General features: G+C 31.9%; 2 protein-coding genes across 3 annotated transcripts in view; both read right to left on the bottom strand.

Moving 5' to 3' along the window:
• The window catches only part of LOC125056303 (long-chain-fatty-acid--CoA ligase 4), a 75320-nt gene that overhangs the window by 41171 nt on the left and 7455 nt on the right, over window positions 1-26694 (bottom strand). The window contains exon 1 of one of the 2 annotated variants that reach the window (XM_047659333.1): window positions 17229-17363. The exons of the other annotated variant lie outside the window; for it this stretch is intronic. The gene's annotated coding sequence lies outside the window, so the exon portion shown is untranslated. Of the gene's footprint in view, window positions 1-17228; window positions 17364-26694 lie in introns of those variants that run through there. 2 annotated transcript variants of the gene reach the window in all.
• Window positions 1029-5207, bottom strand: LOC125056273. The gene is made up of 2 exons (XM_047659303.1): window positions 4841-5207; window positions 1029-4734 (listed from the first exon to the last, which is right to left on the bottom strand). Exons 1-2 carry the CDS (start codon window positions 5014-5016, stop codon window positions 1029-1031), a joined length of 3882 nt encoding a protein of 1293 aa, XP_047515259.1. The 5' UTR covers window positions 5017-5207.

The raw sequence follows: 26694 nt of genomic DNA, 5'->3' as shown, positions 1-26694 counted from the left end.
GTATTCTCTTTTAAAGGTACTTTTCCTTGTAAAACATTGTGAATACATTCACATATACAGTTAATTTCTTGATTATTACAAGACTTCAGTAATATCCTACGATGTTTGGGTTTTAATTTATGTAAAGCTGATAACAATTCCTTATGCGTTGTTATTCGTTGATACATGGTTCATTACTGACTTAGAGTGGCTGATTACAAAGATACTTATACCTTTTCATATGAACATATATTGTACAAAAATTACTAGATTCAAATATTTTAGATTTTATGCGGCGAGCATCATCAGTGTTTTGTTTCAAATCAATCATTAAATAACCATGAGCTTCTTTAGTAGCATCGGTATATGAATCTTCAATAAACTTCGTGTCTTCCGGTGAAACTTGTCTAGCTAGAAATCGTATTTGAGTTTTGTCACGGGGATTTTTAAAATAAATAATATAACTTGAATTAAGTGAAATGTCGCGCTGTCCTCTTCCTTGATGAAATAAGTTTTGGGTTATGTAAAAAACACTCAAATTTCTATGGTGACTACCTTTTGTAAATATATCAACAACTCGACCATCAGATTCCCTCATTAAGTCATCTATTATAATCAAATGTGGATTTTTACCATCAAACATATGCAATTCCGGTAGTCCTTGGTGGTAATTTACTCCAGGTATATTATATAGCGGCTGCATTTCATCATAACACCATGTTATTTCTAAAAAAATCTCATTACATATACTACTTTTATGCTTAATGAAATTTGCAACAAAGTTAGATTTTCCACATCCACTAGGTCCTGCTACGATGGCAGCAAAGGGATGAATAAAATGAATCATTATTTTTTGACTTCTGTCTTCTTCAGGGAAAGGAATAAAACTAAGTTGATATTTTAAAAACAATTTATTTATATGAAATATACAAAAAATGTAAGTGTTATATCACAATATTAATGTACAGTACACGTTTATACATTATACATGTACAAAACAAATTTATTTTACATAAAAATTTACAATTTGTTATATTTACAATACTTAATTACATACTATTGATTTGGTAATGACCCATAGGTAACGTATCGATTTTGTTTGGTAAAATGTACCGCTTTGTGTCATTAAAAGATAAACACACCTTATTTATTTCCTGTGTAAAAATTGTATGTTTTAATGATCTAAACCGATACATTTTACAATGCTGTACGTTTTTATTAAACAAACATGACTTATAATTATCCAACGTTAATTTTTTAGTGACACATTTGTTAACACCCTTCGCCTTAGTAATAATTTTATCATCTACCTGTAATGCATACATTTTTGATCGCAAACCCACAAATTCTGTAAAGATTTTACCACAATTTTCATCTTTGAAATAACCTAATTTTTTCTTATTTACTTGAGGAAAATTAAAAACATTGTTTGGATTATAATCTGATGTATCGAAATGTGTACAAATGTCTGGCTTTATATCATTATAAAAGTTACTAGTAAATATTTGATAAATGAGACTATCAGTATCAGTATACAGTAGTTTCAGATTTGAAGTAAATTTCTCTTTCATGTAATTATAGTGGAAATCATACATCAGCGTTTTAGATATATCTAATATACAAAATCCGAGATAAATAGGTTTATTATAAATTAATTTCATTTTGTTTAATTGAATTGCAACAAGACTATCAGAAAATATTGAAACACTGTGAAAATGTGGTTGAGCAATTAGATCCCCAGCCCCCAATACTTTGCCCCTATTTTCCCAGTGGGTTAACAGTTTAACGTTAACTCGTTTCTCAATATTTTCCATAGTCTTACCAAAAACTGCGTTGTTCATGAGTTTATAGAAATCTTTCTCAAAATCAGAATTAGCTCGAGTTCTTAATTGTGTATTAAGGTCTATATAGTTCTTTAACCATGGACTCTGCTTAAATTTTAATATTCTATAAACTTTTAATAATTTTAAACCCATTTTCAAACATTGAATTAAATTTCGATAATGAATAATATATTTGGATTTATTTTTTAAGTTTGGAATCAATCTAATTTCCTTAGCGTCCCCAACTGGTATATTTTCTGGACAAAGAGGTAAATCTGAATGTTTATCATGTAAATCCACCGGATACTCCAGATCTACTTCTAAGATAAAACCTATATCTGATGAACAACTAACATTAAAATCTGTATCAGCACTAACCCACTCAAAACCACCTGTAGGTAGATATTGTGACATTGCCCAACCATATAGATTATTGGCATCGAAATACATTAAGAATGACTCTTTATCTTTCGCATTATAGTCAGACATGTAAACATTATTTGCTTTTGCATAGCGAGTGCTACATTGCGAAACACCACCACGAATTCCTGATTTAATAAAAGCAATCATATCTATATCAGAAAGTAATTCAATCTCTGTTTTAGTATGTTTTAACATAGCATCCCAACTTAATCCAGGTGCTGTATAGTAATGAGCCGGGTCTAAATCGTACGTTTTAATGCAAACACGCCTAAAATTTTCAAAAATATCTGCTAACAATAAAACATCAGTTTTTAAATAAAGATTTGAATAATCCAACATATTTTTACAATTGAAATGATTCCAAACATCTTTGGCATGGTTGTAATCTTCATTAGAAATAATGGAATCTGTGAGACTACTGTAAAAGTGTGGAAGATCTGGAAGTTGATTGTAGTTTAATGTATCAAAATCTTTAATAAATTCATATGGAAATACACCTTTTTTAGTCAGCCGTTTAAAGTCTTCTGAATTGGGAAAGCATTTTGATAATTCATTAAAATTATTTTTTGTTAAATTTTTTGCTAAAGTATCTAAGCTACTGGGTAAAAATTTTAGGGAATCCACAAAACGTAAAGTTACATTACTGTTATTGATTTTAAGAACCTTTGAAAATGATATGTATTTTTCTTTGTTTTGTGGGAGAACTTCTACCTGACCTTCATCAAAGTTTAAGGCATGTACGATAAAATGTGCATCATAATGGCTTAAATTGTGCAAGAAGACTGGTATAGTGTAAGGTACTCTAAATTTTTCTGAACAAACTTTATGTATGACCCCAACAAATTCCCCAGTAAACCAATCGTGGTAAATCATTGAATTCCCACACAAAATTTTATTACAAATATAACAATGAATAGATTTGCTAACTATATCTTGCTGAATTGGTGATATTTTATTAGCAACTTTTTGGAAACCAATTTTTTTAACAATTGTTGTCAAATTATCTTTCAGGGTTTCCATAAATTTTAAAGCACAGTTTTCACCAGTATATGTTACATATTTAGACAATTTATCATCGTATGAGCATTTAATGTAGTATCCAAAACTATACACATTATGTTTTTGTACATTTATTGTATGTGATTTTGAAGGATCGTTTGAACATGATGCTAAGGGACTTAAAAAAGCCTCAAAATCCGCATATATAACAAAAGGTAACATCAATTTACGTTGAAATTTATCAAAACTTAATTTATTTTCAGATACAATATCGCCCCACCAATTTTTTTTATTTTTATCTACGCTTGGTATTTGTGTACAAATATGTCTGCAATCATTTTTTTGATGGTTATTTAAACGTTCAGATGTTGAAAAATATTGTAAACAAAAGTCACATAGATATATAGCTTCCTTGGATTTCGAAACTTGACTACTTATTAATCGTGACATATTTTTTATATAACAATAATGACCGATTTTACCCTGTGTCAAATATAGTAAATTTATATGAGTCTGCATTTTATTCTTTGTAAAATACAATGGCCCAACAATACAATGCTTTTTTCTTTGTTCATTATATTCTAACCCAAAAACATTAATGCTTATATTATTAAGACTTTCAATTTTGTGTATATCCTTTAATTTGACTGGAAATTTAATATTACCGAACTTTAATTTATGACTGTATTTGGTGTATGATGATACTCTATCCGAATTTTTATGAATTGGAAATAAAGCAGATAACAGTGCCCACTTAAAACAGGCATCATCAGTGTTTTTAACATTTATCACAGCTTTTTTTATTTTTATATCATGTGGTAACTCAATAAAGGATTTTCCTCTTAAAGGGTTAAATTGATTTAAATTCATATCCAAATGTAAAATTTTTTTCAGACTCCACCCACTATCCTTTCTCTCGAATGAATTTATATAGTTTATTAGAGATTTCGTGAGAGTTGTATAAAATATATTTAAATCATCACCAATACAAACAATAAAATTCATTGATTGGAAATCAAAAGTGTTGTTAATGTTTTTTGTCTCCTGAACAAAGTCACCATATAAAATGAAATTTATTTTTAAAATTGTATGATCTTCTATAGATTTATTTATTATTGTAAATATTGTATCTTTGACAGATGCAAGAAATAACTCTGGTGTCTCAAACTGTAAATCATTTTGATTTTCTGAAGTTACTCTATAGGTTATTATTCTATTACCGAACGCAGTCTCAATTATCTTAACATTGGGTTTTATTGAATGTTGTTTTTTATTTACATTATTTTTATGTGCATTGCTCCTTAGATGATTAGCGAAATATTTTTTGGAAACATTTCTATTACAAATACAGCAAAATTTCATGTTAAAATTATTACCTTCATTCGATGTTGATTGCTCTTGTGAAGACCGTGAAAGATCCATGTTCGATCCAGATTTTATTCTTTTGATGTCAGCAGAGTTAATATCAACAGCTGCTTTCCTTTTAGTTCCACGACCCATTTGATCAACCCTGTCGAATAAAATTTTATTATATTTAACTGTTAGAAATGCGAATAGAGAAATAAAAAAAAAATTATTAAATATATATAGAAAATATGATTATTAAATATACTCACAGTTTCCCATCGAATTCATCACATAGCACCATCATTCTTTGATCATAAAATGGGTGATTTAAATCATTTCTTTCTATTTCATCACAAACGTTGAAAAGTTCAATTGTATCAATGGATAAGCTTTCAAATTCATGATCCATTTCATCAAAAAAAACACTAACACATTCTTGAGACATTGTATATATGTATTTGTTTCACAACTGTTTTTTGTCTCACACTTTTAACCTTAATGCGCAAAGGTCTTCAACAAAAAGCACAATGATTGACTTTGTACAATGCAACATAGTATTTATACTAATGGAAAACTGAAACATTACTTAATTATATAAACATATGGTATTAAAATCTGAAGCATGAAGAAACTAAATGAAACTAATTTTTAAAACTGTAACGTTTTACACTATCTTCCTCGGATATCCCCTTTGTTATGTTGTATACAATATCCTTTATCTGAACATCAATGTTGGAATCGTTTTTCATATAATATTTAACACGAATATCTGCATTTTTCCAATGTTGTGCCACTGGGATTTCTTTCAACTTTTTTAAACTATATAATTCCATTTTAACAAGTATGTCAGCGTCCATTCCATCATCTTTATCAGTCGATATATATGAAATGCTTCCCTCCTTCCCTGCACGGCCAACACTTGAAGAAAGTTTAGTTTTTTTCTTCTTCCGGTCAGGTTCTTGAAGAAAAAAGTCATCTAAACGATTGGTCTTCTTATTTTTATTTTCTGTTATGTTTAAAACCTCTTCTTCATCATCAGATAAATTATAATAATTATATGGTCTGAAACATTTATCCACATCTTTCAGGTTGTATGAAGACTGAAATATAACATAAACAAATCAAAATGCGTTTCAAAAAATAAATAGGAATTATTAAAGAATTTACTGAAACCAAATTTATAAAATTTAAATAACTTACCTCCATTGTTGTTTATTATTTCAAACTTTCAACCACTTCACTTTTGTCGAACTTAGAGCACAATACTAAATCTTTCTACAAGTATCGGGTTATATAGACTGGTAATGGATATCATTATCTAGTTACGATATTCAACTCGACTGCATGTTTGAACAAGTATCCATACCTATCAGTAAAATGTGGATAAGAAATACAAAGGGCACTCTAAATACCCTTTGCAATCTTAATAGTCATTGCATTTTTTAAATATTTTTGAAATAGATAATAACAGAAATGTGTGTATCTAGTAGTTTAGCAACCACATATACGTATAATTATTATAATATTAAGAACAATAAAATATATTTACGAATATGAAAATATAAACGAATAACCTTATCAGGTTTTTATTAACCTTCATTACTTTTGAAGTATATTATAGGACAGGTTCCTAAGAGATGTATTATAGGTTTTGTGAATAATACAGCATTCAACGGTAGTTATGTTAAAAATCCTTTCAACTTTGAAAATTTTGGTATTTGCTCATTTAGCCTATATATAGATGGTCAACAGATACCTTCAAAATCGTTACAACCATCATTTCCAAACGATGTATTTACTAGCGCATACCACACCCTGTACTCAGGCACCGGTATACATTTTCTTAACGAAGGTAATGGAATATCGAGGGAACAATATTCAAATGGATACTGTTTACTAGCTTTTGATTTAACACCTGACTTGTCGGCTAACTCTAATGTGCATTGGAATCTTGTACGCCATGGTAGTGTAAGAATGGAAGTAAGATTCGAGAGCGCATTGACTGAAACAATTAACTGTGTAGTTTACGCAGAGTTTTCAAATATTATAGAAATAGATAAGAACAGAAATGTATGTGTGGATTATAGTAGTTAAGCAATCACTTATGTAATTATTATGATATTAAGAATAATAAAATATAATGTAATCGAATATGACATGGTTTTTATTTACCTTCATTACTTTTTTTACAAAGAGACTCATTACTTATGTTGAGATCATATTATGTGTGTTTAAATACATTGGTATAAATATGAATTGATAGTAATAAATGTAGTCAGTAAAAGAGTGAAAGAGTAGGGGAGTAAACGCGTATTAAAGTATGAACACACTAGAAGTGCAAATGAGTCTTCGTAGAATACATCCCAGCCTCCAGAGCAACGTATATCCTTCAAATCGATTGCCGATGTATGCTCAGGTGCCAGCACTTATCATATGCAATCTTGACCCTGATTCACAGCCGGGGTCTCATTGGGTGGCTATTCATATAAACGTCGAAAGAGTTGGGGAATACTTTGATTCGTTTGGACGTAAACCTATTGAAGCAATAGAAGGATTTTTAAGGAGGAATTGTTGCATGTGGAGATACAATAACCTTACGGTTCAGGATTACCTATCGGCGGTGTGCGGAGAGTACTGTTTGGTATACATATATTACAAGTTCAGGGGGATGAGATTAGAAGACTTCCTTAGAAATTTTACGTGTGACTCAGAGAACAATGATACGGTGCTAGTAAATTTGTATAGAAATATAATGGACATATAAATAAAAGAATAATACCTGGAATAAAAATGTTTTATTTAAATATGTAACCCTTACATCTAATTTTATTATAGATAATGGTGTTAATGTAGGTATATTTATTGTTGTTTGCTTAGACCCGTAGGTTAGGTTAGGTTAGATATAGTTTATTATATTATATTATTCTATTTTTCTTTTAGAGCCATAGATCGGGTTAGTGAATGTAGGAAAGTAGATAACGATGCATTCGTACTGAGTCATTAAGTAATTAGATAATGAGTGGGGATTACGTGCAGGAAATAGTAACTGATAAGGTGGTGATTAGTAAGTAATTAGCAAGGTTTTGGGAAAGCTATCTCTGGAACGGTTAGAGCTATCAGTTCAGGAGTGAGTGCATTCGACTCCGCACGTCCTGTTTAGTGGGGTTAGAGTACAAACTTTTTTTTTTTTTTTTTTTTTTTAGGCGGGCGCTGCCTCCGAAACAGCTTTTTTTACCGAAGCAGTGGGTGAGGCAGTGCCCGGGAATCCATACTACTTATGGATAAAGTTCCAAATAGCTATGCAACACATAAATTATTTGGAAGATTAAGGGTCTGTTTCACAATGTATGGATAAAGTACCAAATAGCTATGCAATACATAAATTATTTGGAAGATAAATTGTGCTATTTGACATTCATCGGACTCATAATTTATGATAGACTTTATGTGACGAATAGCGCTATCTGACAGTCGTGAAACGCAACAATAGTGTTTATCCTACCAATAAGTAATAAATAGCTAATTTGGAACTTATGTAGAACTTATCCGTACATTGTGAAACAGACCCTTAGTGACACTCTCAAATACATGCGCACACACACCCATTCACGCATACTTAATATATTATAAGACTTGTGTTTGATTAGTTATAACATAAAACCTACTTTTTCTCAAAAAAGTGTTTTAAACATATCTACTGACTAATTGATATCTAACTAGATATCAATTGGTACTGACCAATACTGACCTAGGGAGTCCCCACACAGGGACTCCCTAGTGTGGGGACTAGCGATATATAAATTTTGTCACAACCAATTTGTCATGAATAACGTTTTTATTATTAAAACGAAATTCAAATACGTAGCTAAATTATAAATTATTTCTCGCATATTAATTATCTCATTTCGTATATTACATTTTATGTTACAATAATACATTCAATGTAACTACTATAATGGGCAATTAAACTTTTATTAGTTGTAATGAGTTTATTGTTCATAATTTCGTTAGCATTTATTTTCTTAACAATATATGTGTATATTTTTTTAAATACACGTGTCTAAGACATAATGGAACATTACGATTTAGCCTTTAATACTAATAAGTAATTTAAGTCTAACTTAATTAACTAATGAGGATATTTAACATAAAGTGTTCAATAACACTTCTTATGGTCTAAGATCCGGCCGCAGGATTAGTACGCTCATCGGTTATTTGCTAAAAACCAATTTTTTACGTTTATAGTTAGGAGAATGTATATCTACCAAGTTGCCTATCAAAATTTGGCAGCTAGTATTTTTAATGAAATTATTTTGAATTGATTTTTGGGAAAACATTTCGTTCACTTGTTATTTAAATAAAATATCGTCTACATCACGGCAATTTACATAAAGATTTTAAAAAATCACGGGTGCCGTTTCCCACGTGGCCGCACTTCTTCGTAGCCAGGTGTAAACAGGTACGATTTCGATACATTTATACGTTCATAACGTACATTTATAAATTATATATCAAATTGAAGCGAATTTTTTGGGTGTCTAGTTCAATCTGGCCGCAAATAAGGGTTACCTGCTGTTAAAGATTATTATTTAAGGTAGAGTGAAAGAGAGTTGATTGTTCCATTTTTATGATATACATTATACATACTATATAAACGAATACATATATATTTATTATAAGTATTTTTGAAAACTCTGTTCTGAACCGGACATCAATATATAATTGCTTTTAGCTAATGTGTGCACATACACATTTTAATCACACGCAACGTTTAATTAACGTGACAATTAAATTCCAAGCAGAACGAACATTACAATACGGCCAAAGTCCAATGTGATAATTGCATGTGTACGACATTGAAGATATCAATTATTAAAAACCTCTTCGGTTTTGGAATTTAAACTATTTAAAAAATGCGTTTTTAAGGTAGATCTTGCCGTGCACCACCACTATGTGGAACCAGCTGCCCATTGAAATATTTCCGAATCAATTCGATTTAGGGTCCTTCAAGGAAAGAGCGTAATGCACAAGCGAGCCTTCTGGCAACCTGAGTGACCATGGGCGGCGATATCACTTAACATCAGGTGAGCCTCCTGCCCGTTCGCCTAATAAAAAAAAAACAAAAACAATAATATGTGCTCCCAATTATGGTTCAAATTATTTTGGTATAAAACTTCATTATTTCCATGATATAAACGATGTTTGTTATTAATTAATACCTGTTCCCCGAGCTCGCCGTTATATTGAATAAACAGTATCGCTATTAAAAATATAGTAGAAGCGGTATATACAATGTCAAATCACAAATAAATTGCCCGTAAAAATTGTGGTTTTTACGTTATTCATTACTTAAAAATAGTTTAACACACACACACAGCATTCAATGCAGAATACAGAACATTTTGATTAATTCAGACACAAGTAACAAATTATTATTTTTTTAAATATTTTATAGTATAAGGGGGCAAAAAAGACTACGCCCAAGCAGTCATCGCAGCCTATGGATACCCTTTTTAGGGTGCGTTGCCGGCCTTTAAGGAAGGAGTATACTACTTCTTTAAAAAATTGGAGGGATCGTATCTCCCAGGGAAGATCCCCACCGGGAGTTGATTCCACAGTTCGATAGTTCGCAAAAGTGTCTTCTGAAGCGGACCGTGGAAGACTTCCACACCATCAAGCTGTTCTACATATAGGTACATTCTTAAAAGGCCGGCAACGCACTTGCGAGCCTTCTTTTGTGACGTGCATAAGTGTACATTGTGTTACCTACATCAATAAATGATTTTTGATTTTTTTGCTTCTGCAAATGTTCTATAAATTGTTCTATAAAAAATATTGTTTAACTAACGTAATGATTTTTATTTACGCAGAAAAATATGATTAACAAGTCTTGCCTTGTAAATAAACAAAACATTTGAGAATCGCAATTTGTAAGTGACCTCAGAGTTCAAGGCGTGATCACGCTAGACAAAACTAAGGCCGCACTGCTGTCATACCAGCTCTGTATTTAGCTACCGACTGAGCAAAAACCGCCGGACAACCGCGATTTAACCGCCAGTTGTGGGTCTCACACAAAAAACATATTTGTATCATAGTGCCTTGCTATTTTAGTACTTGGTTAATATGCAATTCAATTTAATGCAAGTATATGGTATTTTGATCATAACCAAATGTTTCACTTCATTTCTTCTCAAAGGCATTTGTTATTTGTATAGCTTCGATTATCCAAACCGTTTCAACTCGACAGTATAAGCCAATATCTTTAAAATTACTCCTATTTTGTGTTCATTATGGTCTTCTAGCATTATTATTTACTAGCAATCAGGTTTGGGGCAAATGTACAACCCTTTACACTGGCGGATATAAGCATTTTATTGTTTTTTTTTTAAATCAGCCCCTTTTTTCGTTATAAACACAATTTTAAGTTTCTATTTAGATATTTTTTGCTGTTTGCTTGTGTAAATTATTCCTTACTAATTTGAAAGTATGTTCTAATATAATTGATGTGTGCGTGTTAAATTTGTGAAGACATATTTTCTTGTATATTTTTAGCATATATATTGTTTCAGGACTAATCAATAAATAAATCCTCTTTACAATATTAGTACAAAAAATTAATTAAAGACATTATCCAGAAACCGAAATTACGGATTCATTTAATCGCGTGGATAAAAACTTCAGTGCGGTATATAAAACTTTGGACTTCACTCGCAAAACTAACGCGGAAGCTAAAAACAGGTTTATTTTTTGTGTATTCAGAGGATTGCATAAGTATTGATTACAGACATGTTTTATTCAGCAAAAAATCTTTAATTTGCATATTTCTGAGCAATGTTTTGCGATACAGACAAAACATAATAGGACTAAATAAATGCCCTATTAAACCTTTTGCCTTGCGAAAACCCGTCCTAGGTTTTGCTACCATTCCTAGGATGTGTAATTAGTCCCTCTCTTAGGGGCCGATGAAGTATTACGTAAGCACTATGGGGGGGGGGGGGGGGGGGGGCTTTGATTTTTATATTTGCTGATTACGTCAATATATTTACCCACACATTGTGTATGCTTGAAAACGAAATGCATTCGAGGATTCATACAAAAAATTAATACGTTTATGTACTTTTTACTTTTTTACTTTGAGAGATTTGCTTACTTTTGCTGACATGAGGAGGGGGGGGGGGGGTTATAAATTGCAGTGATCTGCTTACGTAATACTTGAATGGCCCCTTACTCACAGTTTCGCAGAGCTATCTTTTCCAAAATTTTGTAATTAGTTATCATTTATATCTCTCGATTTTAAATCCCATATTTATAGTTTGTAAGATATAGTTATTAAGTATAGTGTTTGCCTGTTAATTGGTTTAAGTTTTTATTGTTATTTTTCCTATTAAATAAAACAAGAACATTTTTCCAAGAAGAAATGTGTTTCAAATGTTTTTGTCACAGTGTTTTTGATGTCTGTTATAAATAGAACTCATAGTCAGAAACGTTAGTATTAATAATAATTTATTTGCAAGAATATGGTATTGTAATTAGTATAACCAAATGTTTCACATCATTTCTTCTCACTTAGGCTTTTCTTAGTTTCTAAGATTATGCAAATGCTTTCAACTCAAGACTATAAGCCTTAAGCACTCTTTAAAATTACTCATATTTTGTTTGTTTGTAAGATATAGTTAATAAGCATAGTGTTTGCCTGTGAAATTGTTGACGTTTTGATTGTTATTTTTTTGTGCGAAAAGTCTGTTGACCAACTTTTTTCAATAAATAACCCTTATATGAAGAGACTGCCTAACACGCGGCGATCTTTCGGTTTAAGTGTTTTTATGCGCATGAGTTAATCTATATACATTATACTAAATTATATAAGAATTGCTGTTCGATCGTCTCGCTAAACCCCGAGAACGGATGGACTGATTTGGCTAATTATAATCTTGCAATATTTGTGGAATTTGTGGAAATTAAAAGTAAAGAAAAATACGAAAAACGAAAAGATTATTTATCAATAAAAACTTGTCCCTGGCTGGGAAATATTTAATGTCTTTAGAAATAAATAAATGTCACCAGTGTGCAAGCTACGTTCACTGGGTCACATATATAAAAAATATATATCTGTATTATGGTAGCTCAATTAAGCTCCAATATACCAGTTTTATATCTATCGACGAAGTGTCACATTGATGGTCGAGTTAATGATAAAAAGGTTATCACTTCGACGCGACGACTCGATTATCTTAATTACTTGGACTTAAGACTTTGTAATGATTCTAATAACGCAGTTATTAATAAAAATTTAACCCCAAAATAAAGTCTTGGAATTTCTATATTTCGTCATTGTAGAATAACCTTGTATAGGTATCAAAAGACCATTTATTTTTTATTCTTAGACCCTTATGTCATTTAACTGGTAAAATCATGAAGTAAGGACTTATTTATGTTATTAATAAATAAGTTTAACCATCTAAAACTATGGACAAAAACACATACAAATATTTTATCGAACATTGACGAAATTAAAATTTTTTTTTCGTTTTGAGGTTATCATTCTACAGCGACGATTCGTTCCGTGATTATTTTTTAGACGATTAGATCGTCCTTTCCTTTCTGACACTAATGAGTCTTTTCTTCTTTGGAGAAATGACTGCGCCAGTCCTCTCGAGTTTTCTTAACAAGGGAATATATTATATAAAATCTGTTATAACGACATCGAAGGGACTACTCATATTTGGCCGTAAAAACTGATAGTCGTAACAGCCGATGACGTTGTTATTAATACCTAATACAATAGAATTCAGCCGGGACCTTTGATTTTGGTCAATATAACCGGTATGGTATATATGTATATTATAGCATCGAGGACATTAGGAACAAAACAAATACACTTAAAAAGCTTAAACACAGTCAAGTTTTAAACGACTATAAGTGAGCGAGAGCGCGTACTATGACTCGTATGTTTGTGATGTGTAAATATATAAAAATATTTCTGTATTAAAATATTTATACATCATACATATTTCATGTTCCTTCCCTGAACTTCCACAAATATTTGAAGATCAAAATGAGCCAAATCGGTCTAGCCATTCTCGTGTTTCAGACAAACGAATAGCAATTCATTTTTGTAATCAAGTTATTGTCGCAGTTCAGGGCAAGGTTCAGAGGCGAAATTTAGCTTCAACTGAGTTTGGTTTTTGCACAAAGAGACTCCCTTTCTAAAAGATTTTTAATGTAATGTGCTGATCTAGTTATAAGTATAGACTATACTATATTACATATTTTTTTGAAATAAATTTATTGATTATTATTTTATATGTATTTTATCAATATAATTATCTTACATCCTCTTTGACGATATTTGCAGCACGCATTCTGTCAATGTTATGTCAAACGCCATAAGTTTACATTTTTTTTTTAATTTCTTTATTTTACAAAAAATATAATACAATCATAACAAGTTACATTAGCAAACCGCTGTGGTTTATATTGATGTAACCATAACAATCTTGTTTAGGAGCGCGACAAATGCATATAAAAGTAGTTTTTTAATTTGCTGTTTTAAATATTGGTTGGCGTTAGGCAATCTAATATGTGATTTGGTAGACTATTTATTAGCCGCGGTAGCAAATACCTCAACGTTCTCTCGCCGTATACGTTGTTTGCTCTTGATGTACAGAGCCGGACTTGCGTTACCGCTCGGGTCTGTACGTCATGCTCCACTCGTTTTTAAAAAAGTTTGAATTGTATGGTGGTTAAGTATTCTTTAATTTTCTAAATTTTCGCGCAATTTTTTTCTTTCATAAGAACCTTTTCCTGACAATAACAAACACAACAAAAAAAGAATCAGCGAAATCGGTCCAGCCGTTCACGAGTTTTAGCGAGACAAAGCAATTCTTATATAATAGATAGAATAACTCGTGCGCATAAAAGCACTTCCACCGAAAGATCGATGCTTCGTTGACCGTGTTCTTGTGCTTCACGGCGCTTCTGTACATCAGTTACAGCAGCGCTAAGGGCTAAGTCTGACTTCCCGTACGTCAAACATGTATTGACATTTGACATACGACTCGTATATAGTACGCGTTTTCATTTCTGAATATCACTCATAGTTCGACATTGAATTTTACCCCGATTACTGATTGACTTACAAATGCACTAGCAACAATCTAAATCCTGTGTAAACATTGATAATACTTATCATTGTTACCAAGTTGTACGAAATTAATTAAATTTCACAATCAATATTGAATTAAATGCTTTGATAATAATCAATATAACGTGATTTGCAACTTCAGTGTAGTGATCTACGCGTGATTATCAAAAATTAATAATTTTGTCTATTTTAGTTATTGTAATTTTAACTAGGTTTAAAATGTGACTGATGGTTTTTTATAATGTAACAGGAGGCAAAACCTGATGTTAAGTGATACATGGCCCACGGAACTCACATTGCTAGAAGCCTCGCAAATGCAGAAGACGAGAGAGACGAGAGAGAAGACCTTTTGAGAATTAGTGCGCTCTTCTCTTGAAGGACCCTAAGTCGAATTGGTACGGATATACATCAGTGGGCAGCTGGTTCCACATGCGCGGCAAAAATTGCCTTAAGAAAGACGAAGTTATACAGATGGTATTTTGCATTCTGCCTTGACGTCCGATGATGAAACTGAGCTACAGGTATATGCGGTAGAAGAAATATAATATACATATTTTGTATAGAAGTTTTTACGGGGAATCCTGCGATAACACTTATCAACTCTTACGTTCGCAACACCCGAGCTAAGCTTTTTCTTAAATAAATTGCCTCTTCACTGAGACATCATCGACATAACGATCTAGCCTAACTTAAGACTAATAAGTAAAACCTAATGTACTAAAAAGGATATTTGACATAAGAAAGTGTTTAATAACACTACTTACAGTATCTATTAAGGGGAAGACACTTAGTTCTTAGGTACGTTTTTTTTTTTTTATAAATTTCACCCTAACTCGTGAACACCTTTAAATTGAGTCATATGTTTTGTGGGGCGGTGTATAACATTTTAAAAACAAGGAAGTCTGAGATCTTATGGGTCATGGTAAAACCAATTATGGAACTCATGGTGAACTGCAAAATTTAAATGCTAAAAGACATGTTTATTGCACTACTACTAACTAGTGACAATGGACATTGATAAAATATCACTATAGCGGTTTCGTTTTGCAGCTGGACTTTTTACATGGAAATATATATAGGGAAGGCATTCTTATATGTATATTATAATAATAATAATAGCCTTTAATTCAGATACATTTAAACACGTTTCTATTTCAATTTTCTTTCTGTATCTCTGTGCCCGTTTTTGGCAAAGGCCCCGAAAAATCCCGCCATTCCTCTCTGCAATGTGCCACTCTCTGTCATGTACCACCTGCTGTTTCTTTCAATTATTGGTACCTTCTAAGTTATCTCCCTCTTTTCGTTTGCTGTACCTTGGGCACCAGTTTAGTACTTTTTTCCTCCACTTTTCTGTTCCGTGTGTCGAGCTATTTCCACTTTAGTTTATTGTTTTTCTTAAAGCTGTATTATTGATTTTGTATATTCTTTTCTTCCCTATCATACATCGTTCCATCGATCTTTGACACACCTGTATGTTGCGCTTTAGTGGGCGCTTAAGTTTGAGATCCATATGTTATTGCAGATAGTATACAAGTATTGAAGAGCTTTCTTTTAATTACCATGCTCGACTTCTTATTCTTCATGAATATATATATATATATATATATATATATATATATCTATGTAGTGTGGACTAATTTCCGTACTTAGACGCTCATTTGGTCCGTTGTGCGTAAAGTTTAGGCTAATTAGACCAACCTAGCTTCTTCTAGAGGCTCAGAAGTTTCCTGGTTCGCAGGCTTCAAGAAGCGACCTCACTGCTCCGAGGATTTCGAGAGGCATTCTTATGGGGATATCATTCAAAGAGACTACTGAACCGATCCAGGAGTACTTGAGTTTAACATACAAAAACTAAATTGTTTCTCGTTCTGACCTCATACCTTTTTCCTCATGACCTTTGACTTCACTTAAGAGTCATAAGTATTTTTAATGCCAAATCGTAAAAAATTAAAACTTTTGGATTGGCCTTGTAACTAAGTGTATAAAGATAGTTAACGACTTTTCTTAAACACAAAATTTTATCAAAATCTGTGAAGCAGTTACAATTTTTTTTATTAAGATATTATTAATTGTTTTCCTTTACACAAATAACAAGACCCTGGCCTACCAGAGTATAAAACTCAATAATCCAGCTGTTGCAGCACAAGCCAGTGCAAAATAAACCATTAACAGGCGGAAGCTGTTGACCTCTGACGGACTAATTGACGATGATGATCGTCATAAACGTATCAACATTTGTTAGACAAAACATTTACTATTACACGTATACAACTAAAAAAAACACTTAGAAAATTTCAACAAAATCGGTGCAGTCGTTTAGTAATTACAAGCGCTTTAAATTTATATAAAGATATTTGTCAGCACCTGAAACCCCCATATGTCAAAACCGCGCGTAAACTACGTCATAGCGAGAAATGACATTTGTCGATAAACAAAAGAAAGCGACACGTGTCAGAAACAAAATGATAAAGACGCTATGTCTAAAAAACAGACTATGTCACAATAAAACCTACCTTAAAGTACAAAATATCACTATTAGTCACATATATCACAGCCACAGTAAACCTAGGTACACGTGCATCCGACACAACCAACGTTCGGAGACTGAGTTAGCGTTTAAACCGTGACCGTGATCTGGTAACGTCAACTGGACTTTGCGCGACAACTAAGAAACCTACGTTGCAATTTCCCTTGTTCGTTTATGCATACTTTTTCATAGCAAGCATTTTGAAGTGAAACTTCTTTAGGCGCATGAGGGTAAAATTTTTACGGAACATCACGAAGATGTGCAGCGTTTTTGTCGAAAGGGAAAGAGCGATAGAGACCGGTTGAGAGAGAGTGAGAAGAGCGAATAACCGAAATTCTATTTTTAAAATTAAAATTTCGTACAGAGAATTTATGAAATATTAGTAGGTATTTTATATTTTATGCAAAATATTTTATTGAAATCTCAAATGACGAATTGTAAATTAAATTGCCACGTGTTTTTATTATCGAAGAGATATATTTAAAAAATTAAATTTTTATTTGTATTAATTTTCGACGACACTTTTAATATTTTAATGACAATTAAATTCAATTAATTCCTAACATATCTACCTTTTTGTGTTTGCGTAAGTGTTAGATTTGTATAAATATGAACAAGAGTTAAAAATTAATTTGCCAAAGATGTTTCACTTCTGACACGTGTACTCCGTACGCACGCACTTTTTTTATAGTTAGAACAAGGGGCAAACTTAAACTTCAGTAAAAAGAAAATTCTCAGTTGTGGAACGACGGACGTCGAGGTGATACGGGTAAAATAATTATAAACAACCAAGCATCAAAATTACTGTCCAACTATAAAGACACTGTGTCTACATAACAAAACCGGTTAAATATGCGATAGACTCTAGTACTTGTTTAAATTTTGAAAAGAGAACGCAATTTACGTATTAGATAGTCTGTGACAAGAAAATAACCTTGTCAATGACGCAATTTCAAAAATTGAATTATTCAAGTACTTGCTTAAATTTTGAAAAGAGAACGCTTTTGATATTCCAAGCGTCTTAAGGTAGTCTGTTACAAACAACTTAACTTGAAATTGACGCAATTTCAAAATTGGAATTATTATTTTACTTGCTTCGATTTTGAAAACAGAACTCTACCTTGCTAGGTAGAGTAACTTTAATCATGGACTGTAATTAATGAATAAAATTGCAAAAGCAAATCTGATTCATAGCAAGAACCAATTTTCATCTGAATCCTATTTCATCCCTTATCATGAAAGAGGATTTTGGTGTAAATTACTATGATCAGCAACTTTTGCGTGGTATTTGGAAATATACAAATAACGCCCTATACAAATATTACCGTAGACATTGTTGTAAGATTTATTGTTCATAATCGTACTCTGCTTTAAAGTTATTTTGTCCTTATCATTCTCCTCATATATTATATATAAATAAACGAGATAAAACATGTTAACGAAAGTACCAATAAATGTCATTATTTTTAATAAACTTTAGCATTAACTTAAGTCTTTGTCTATTTAATTACTTTAAAAACGCAATAATGTATGGGAATAAAAAAGACATTAAAAAAAAATTAAGTTAAATTAGAGTAGGTACTTAAAAGTAGTAGAGTGCCCTCTGATATGCATGGATATCTCATAAGCTACTAAACCGATTTTGATGAAAATTCGACTGTTCTTTAAGTTAAAAATTTCCAACTGTTAAACACCTTTTTTGAAGTCGGTGTAAAAAGTATAGAAATTCAAGCTAGCGTTTTCAATATTATCAAGTATGTTGCCAATTCGATTAAAAAGGTCTTTTTAAGGTTATCTCTCTATCTAAATATAGATATTACACAATAACAAACAATATAGATCAATTAATGTACATAGATAAACTTTTGATTTAATTACCTACTTGGAAATTGATATAAATTATTTAAAAGTCATATCTTTAATTAATACCGACATATTTTAAATTTAACATCATATAAACTATTCTCGAAGAACTGCGGTATGCAATAAATTAACTATCAGTTAACACTTAGCTATTGCCTCATAGAATAACAAAATATAGAAAAGCCGGCAACGCACTCGCGAACCCTCTGGCGGTATCACTTAACATTAGATGAGCCCACTGTCCGTATCTCTTTGTTCTATAAAACGAGTCTTTCTGAGGTCGAGCGTTCGATTTCGGGTACCAAATTTTCCCTAAACGCCCAATTAACATATCTTCGTAAGTTAGGAAAACATCGCGTGGAAATTGGCGTGTCCTAGACCCAAATTATAACGTACGTCATGCACAGAAGGCTGAACACGTTCTTGTCTATATAGTCTAGTCGACAAGTTGAAAATGGAACAAAATAGAGATACAAAAATAAACAAAAGTTGAATATTTGTTTATAACAAATTGGTAAGTTAATAAACAATAGAATTGTTGATTTAAAAAAATTTTTTTTTCTGTTACTTTATAGAAGACTGTCAATTATGATTTTTAGGAAAAAAAAAATTCTTAACTAATTATTTAAACAATAGAAAATTAAAAAAAACGATTATAAACAATAATATCTTGTATTAATAAAAAAACGATTATATGATGATTTAGAAAAAAAATTTTTTTTTTAACATCATTACATGGATTTTTAAGTTTTTGTTTAAGTAAAAAAATTGTTATAAACAAAGTATAAATATTTTTTTAACTTTTATGGCACGATCTTGTTAAGTATGTATGTAAGAAAGGCTCTACGAAGCGAAATATTTTTACGACCATTATTTAAACATTTTTTTTCACTTACAATTAAGACGGTCGTTCGAGAAAATTTCGTTAGTTAACAATTATTTAACTTGTTGAAAAATTAACTTTAAGTAAAATTTTCAACGGGAATAAATTAATTATAGTGTTCAGAACACACCATATTTTTTTCAAATTTAAAAAAAAATATTCAATACCTTAAATAAATTAATTAATGTGCCGTAGTCGCTTTTGACGCCACGCGCGAATCCTAAAAATGTCACCCGCAGACCTATTTTCAGCGTTAAATTAACATTATAAATAATGGAGATAGAGTTCTGGGAGTCAGGAGTTTTTTATTAGAAATTTCCTCCTCTTTCAGAATCTTTATTTGAAATTTCTTAAATATTAATAGTTTATTAAATATTGGCAAAAAACTAAATGCCATTATTTTTTCATCTTTAATGGTCTATAACTTTTGCAATTTTTTATGTGCTAATACACGCTTTTAGCACATTTTTCTAGACGTCATTCCGGATCCAATGAGCTATCGCACATAATTTTAAGAGTAGTATCTCTATTTTGTTCCATTTTCAACTTGTCGACTAGACTAATAAAGAAATCGGACAAAGGATCACAAACGATTTTTGTTAAACGTCAATTTTTCGACGTCTGATTTCACAGTTTTTGATTAAATAAGTTTGTTTTACGTCTTATTTTGTTATTATTAGCCTTAGGTAGCTATAGCCTACGCTCTTCCGAAAACTATATCCTTGAAATCCCATCACAACTCTTCCTTTCTTAGCGAATTTGACGGCTCATTGGTCTAGTAGTTAGTACCCCTGACTGCGAATTCATGGGTCCCGGGTTCGATTTTTGACCAGTTTAGCATGGGACTAGGTCAATTGGTGTGAATTGTCCAATAAAAAAAATAAAAAAAAGAATCCTTCAAGGTCTCTGCATTGAGGCTATGGAATTCACTTCCCGTGCCTATCCGCTTAGCTCCTTCTCTATCTTCCTTTAAATCTCTACTGTTTCCTGCCACATGGTATCGCTAACCTTCGTACTAACTCATCTGAAATTATCATGATTCATGTGCCCTTTTTTTATTATCCCTTTCTAAATGGAACATACCAATAATTTTGTCTTGCGCTCACCTTATAATTTTTTTCCTAGGTTCCTTTTTATGTACTTATTTTAATTGTACTGTATTTCTGTATTACTGCAACGAAGTATTAAAAAAAATACGCTTCCGTCACGATAATAAGCAGATGTTTTACAACAAAATAAAAGCCTGGTATCAACAATAACATTGGGAAAGAATTACATTATTGCTCGAACAAAATCTGACCTTATTTTTCCTTTAAAACATACATTCGCACGTGCATAAAGGAAGTATATTTAGCAAGGTCAACAACCCAATCGGCAAACATCGTAGTAAATACTCAATACAAAGGCCTTTACATTAGTGTTGCCCAAAATCGGTCTTGGTCTTGCAGTCTTGGTCTTGTTCTTGCGTTTTTGCAAGACCAAGACCAATACCAAGACCGCCTTATTATAGCAAGACCAATACCAAGACTGAACCCTGCAAGACTTGAGCAAGACAATACTTAAGCCTGCAAGACTCTTGCGTCTTGCAGTTAAGACAAACTGAGATTTGGGCGTTATTAAGTAGGTATTTGGTTTCAATCCCGATTTTGAGAAACGTTCCTCAGTATCAAAACCGTAGGTATCACAAATCATAACACTAAACTAAGGGCTGCAGTTGTATTTGTAATTGGCAACGTGCCGCTCGTCTGAAAGCACCCTGAAACGTATTGTATTGATTAGGTAGGTAAGTACTTATTATATTTCAACAATTTATTAAGTAGGTAGCGTGTTAATACTCACAAATCTGTTCCCTAATAACTTTCTAGCAAAGTTCATACCTTGTAGGTATCTACCTATAATAATATGTTATGCTTGTTAATGTCTAATGTGCAGATCTAACGTTAGTACTCGTAGGTTGGTATGTGCTTAAAATTATAGTTAACAAAATTATATAAACATCATGTAGGTGTGAAACTTATGTTTCAAAGTTTATATTATTCTTCTATTTAGCAAAATTTAAAACTAACAGCGAGTCGAGTAGGTCTAGTAACAGTTTCTACGGCAGCCAATACTATGGTACAGACGCCAGCACATCAAGGTACTACAATCTATCAAATTTCTTCAACAGATTTTCAAGTTTATCGCTAAAGAATTAAGGTTCAAAGTTGATTGGGGAAATGTGACGTTCTGCGAATAAACTGTTGGTCGGTCGGTGTATTAAATACCTACTTATTTGATAATTTACCGACAAAGACGCGGTTTGCAACAAGTGTAACACAGCATTTGACACTGAGCGCCGCATTCGCCGACAGAGGCACACAAATTTTTACCTATTTTGGTAGGGTTGGTATAGCAGTATAAAATTAAATGACCTTGAAGATGTCCCAGCAGTAGGTAGGTATAAATTGAATGCCCTGAGTTTTTTTTATTTAAATACATTCTCACACTGGCTTGAATTCGAACACTACAGCGTTAAAAGCTGTCGGGCGAGATGATAATTAATAACTAAGTAGGTATTGCATCTATTGAATTGCGAATATTTTGATTTCGAAATAATCATTGTTAATATCGGTAAATGGTAGATAGTGAGTGATACCTAGGTACTAAAATGTGAGCAGCAAGATTGAAAAGTGTATATGCCATGTCAGTGCTTTCAATAAGTTTATTTTAAAAAAGCTCTCTAGTAAGATTTAGAGTTTACCATACAATTACACACAACATATTATTGAAAAACAAAAATTATGAAAAAGATATTTAGACTGAGTACTTAGGGTCGATTCGACCAAACAAGAGTAAATCTTAATCTTAGAATAAATCGTCAGTTAATCGAGAGTAAATAAATTTTACGTTTTACCAACTACAAATTCTAAGAATAGTGGGCTTATTCGGGAATTGTAACTATACCGCCGTTTCGCACGGAATAACAGCTATTCCTAGAATAATTTAATGGCGTCAGTCAGTCCAATCAGCTGATTTCTGTCATTTCACAAATATGTGTTCTGTGTTTTAATTTCAAGTCAACGCAACGCACTACATTAATAGGCTGGCATTGTATAATGAAACGTTTAAACAATTTATTATTTATTTATTTATTTTTAGATTTTTTATTTTCTATAATATTAGAATGAAATTCTCTAAAAAAACTGGGCTCAACAGAAGTTCCTGTTTAGACGAAAGCCTCAAACAAACAAGAAATAAAAACTTTTTGTTGTCGTTTGACACCTGTTAAAAGCTACTTTTTCACACTATAATACGGCAAAATCGAGTTGACATGATGTATGCTCTTACACTGTCCCGTTGTAGAACAACATTTATTTGCCGAGTTTTATTTTCGTTCACCATTTTCTTGCTATTCGCGTATTGTTATTCCTAGCGCAATTATACTATCGATTACGTGGACAAACGACTATGGATTTACTCGAGATTAAAATCATGGAATAGATTATTCTTGGTATAGTTACTCGTGTATAAATTGAAGTTTGGTCGAATCGACCCTTAGGAAATTAGTAGAAAAAATATTCTATCGTGGATACCTAGTTATTAAAAAGTGGATAAACGTTGTGTTTACTTAATTTTATTTTTCTGTGCTAATGCCAACATCGACAACCCCACCAAAATAGGTAAAAATTTAGTCCGCTTCTAGACTTTGTGTTGCCGCCGTCGCTTTCATGTCAAAGGTCGCCGCCACTGCCCATGTTCTAAAGAATAAAATAAGTTTCCGGGTGCTCAGAACGGACGCAAATAGATTATGTTGTCCTCGCAAGGAAGAATGTAGTCGTAAGGATAGGTAGATTTTATAAAAATTGTTATAAGTAATAAAAATATACCTAGTTTATATTATTACTAGCTGGCCTGGCGAACATCGTACCGCCTAACAGTCGATTCTTTATATTTATACTTATTCTGCTATTCGGGACACCGGTCTAGCTAGTAAGATAAAAAAAGAAAATTGATAAGACAACAAATACATTATGTCAAAAAATAAAAATTTACCTTCCCGGAACCCCTCCACTAACACTTGAACTTTATGCTATGGTATTAAAGTTCAAATTCACTTTTAAGTATTATTACGAATATTTTGTATGGGAATATAGAAAAGTGTTGTTTTTAGACTGATTCACTCAATTTTATTTTAATTTTTCTCCGTAAGAACCATCTTCGTACTTCAAGGTATATTATTAAAAAAAATTAGACAAATCGGTCAAACTGTTTTCATGTTATGTCGTGACAACGGAAAACGGGTTTCATTTTTATATATATATAGATTACCTATTATACCTTTTTAAAGGACATTGCACTGCAAAATTGGAAGTGGGTGATTTTAACAAACTTGAAACGTGGAAAAGTTCCAAATATGAGCGACGTCATATTGCTTTACGCATTTTGTTTTAAAATCATCGAGAATTGCAGTGTCGGTTTATCAACTTCTATCGTACCTACTCTAGTAGCGACTATTGTCTTCAGCGATGATTTAATAAATAAATAAAAATAATCGTCGTGTATGTACGACGATTATTTTTCTAAGGAATACAATTTTGTTGTAGTAGGTACCTACATCGTGTCTTACTTAGGTACACATACTTTAACGACAGTACCTACGTAGCAAAGCGCGCCAGTCACGAGTACGACAAATTGCCTAAAAAATGTACCTACGCACACTGCAATGAAATCTGCTAATCTCAACACAATGCCTGTAGCCTGCCTGCTATTATTGGTTGATGAACATTGTACATTGGTGAATGCTCCAGGATAGCCCGCAAGCCCCCACAAATAGCAATAGGCAAATAGGTATTTGCAAGTCTTGCGAGACTTGCGAGACTCTTGCTGCAAGATCAAGACCAAGACCAAGACTGAGAGCGCAATACCAATACCAAGACCGAGACCAGGTGTATTGACGCAAGACAATACCAAGACTGGCCTAAGTCTCGTCTTGGTCTTGCATTTGGGCAACACTACTTTACATACATCGAGATGTTGGATAAGAAGATCATATCAAAAACAAAGAAATTTGTTAAGGGTTTGTTACGAGGTCGAAGCCCTTGTAACATTACTCTCGTAGATATAAAATGTATATTATAAATTACATACAAAATAAATGTAATGTATAATACAACTTTTTCCCTTACCCTACGAAGTTCTTGATGTGGATATGACTCACTAGATCTTCGTAGGAAATCAAATGTTTAAAGAACTTTATTTCTCATTACAAAAAATTTATTTTTATTTACATGAGAAACTTAATATAATATACGAGCGAGATACGTGTCGCCATCAGCTTTCCCAATTTTAGTCTACTAGGCTCATTCTAATATGTATCTTTAATGCCCTTTTGAATTGATTAAACACGCTAATATTACGAATTTTAGAGGGTAATTGATTAAATAATTGCACACCTTCATACTTAATAGACTTCTTTAAATCAGCTTTGATTAAATTTGGTTAAATAACGAAACGGAACTTGATGGGAGAGATTATGAGACTACGTTCCGGACAATTATCAGCGCTGACGGAAACGTTTTTGCTCTGCAGTCCAGCGTCTACAAGCTCCCATTCCCCGCTAACTGTTGAACCTAATTTCAATATGTACTTGCAAAGGATTAGATAGCTAAATTGTATAGTTTTATTATATTTGTAGTTAAAATTTGGCCTGAGCTATAAATGAATAAATAAAGAGGTCATGGTTTTAATGTCGCATTAGAGTGCAATTTCTTCTTTGCCTCTGATGGGTTGTGAGGACCCGATGACCTCTCATATGACGGGTACTATGACAGCTGTAGTTTGGCTTACCAACCTATTTTTACGTTTAAATTTATTTTCTTAATTTACTAAGTAATCTCCAGTAGTTTTATACCTATGTATGTCTTCGATACAATATCATGTATGTATCAAATCCTTAAAGTTTACAATTGAGTATTTACTGTGCTCTGGTAGCTCTAAGTAGATATTACTTGTGTATATCAAAAACGTAATCAATTTTACTTTCGGGATTAAATGCATATGTATGATTGTTTGGTGTCTGTGTCATTTAATATTTGATAAAATAAACATAAATGATTCAAAATATTTAGTATCATTTGTTGTTTTAAATATTAAATTTCAGTTTTGTCTATTGATGCGCTTATTTGTTTTATTTTTCGTATATAATATTGTTTATCTATGTAATCTGTTTTGGCTTTCTGTACTATCTAAGTGTTTGTTTTGTAATATTATGTATGTTAGCTGTAAGATTACTTATAATTAAATAAATAAATAAATATAAATACAATTATATCAAGATTTTTGAAAAAAAAATTATTACACATAATAAAAAAGAATGTTTAGTTAAAAAGTGCACTAGGATTCCGTGTCGAGGGCAGTTAATGGAAGAGCCATTTGACATATTAATGGTACTTGACGTAGTACATTCTACATAACACATACAATTTTATAATGAAACTACTGGTACAATAAGACTACTTTCCGTTTCAGCATAGGACAGGTAGAAAAGATGTTGTTAAGAATGAATCATAAGTTTTGATTGTTAGAAAAGTTGAACAAGTTGGGCAAAATAAGTATGTACGTAGGTTTGAGATGTGTCTCTTTAACTTTCGGTAGTTTTATAATATAAAGATATTCATTGTAATACGCCCTTTTCTTAAACATTACCTTACTTGGAGTCTCAATTTCT

The sequence above is a fragment of the Pieris napi genome, chromosome 14 (assembly GCF_905475465.1).
Source record: "Pieris napi chromosome 14, ilPieNapi1.2, whole genome shotgun sequence".
NCBI lineage: Eukaryota > Metazoa > Arthropoda > Insecta > Lepidoptera > Pieridae > Pieris > Pieris napi.
This window is presented reverse-complemented; position numbering and strand designations above follow the sequence as displayed.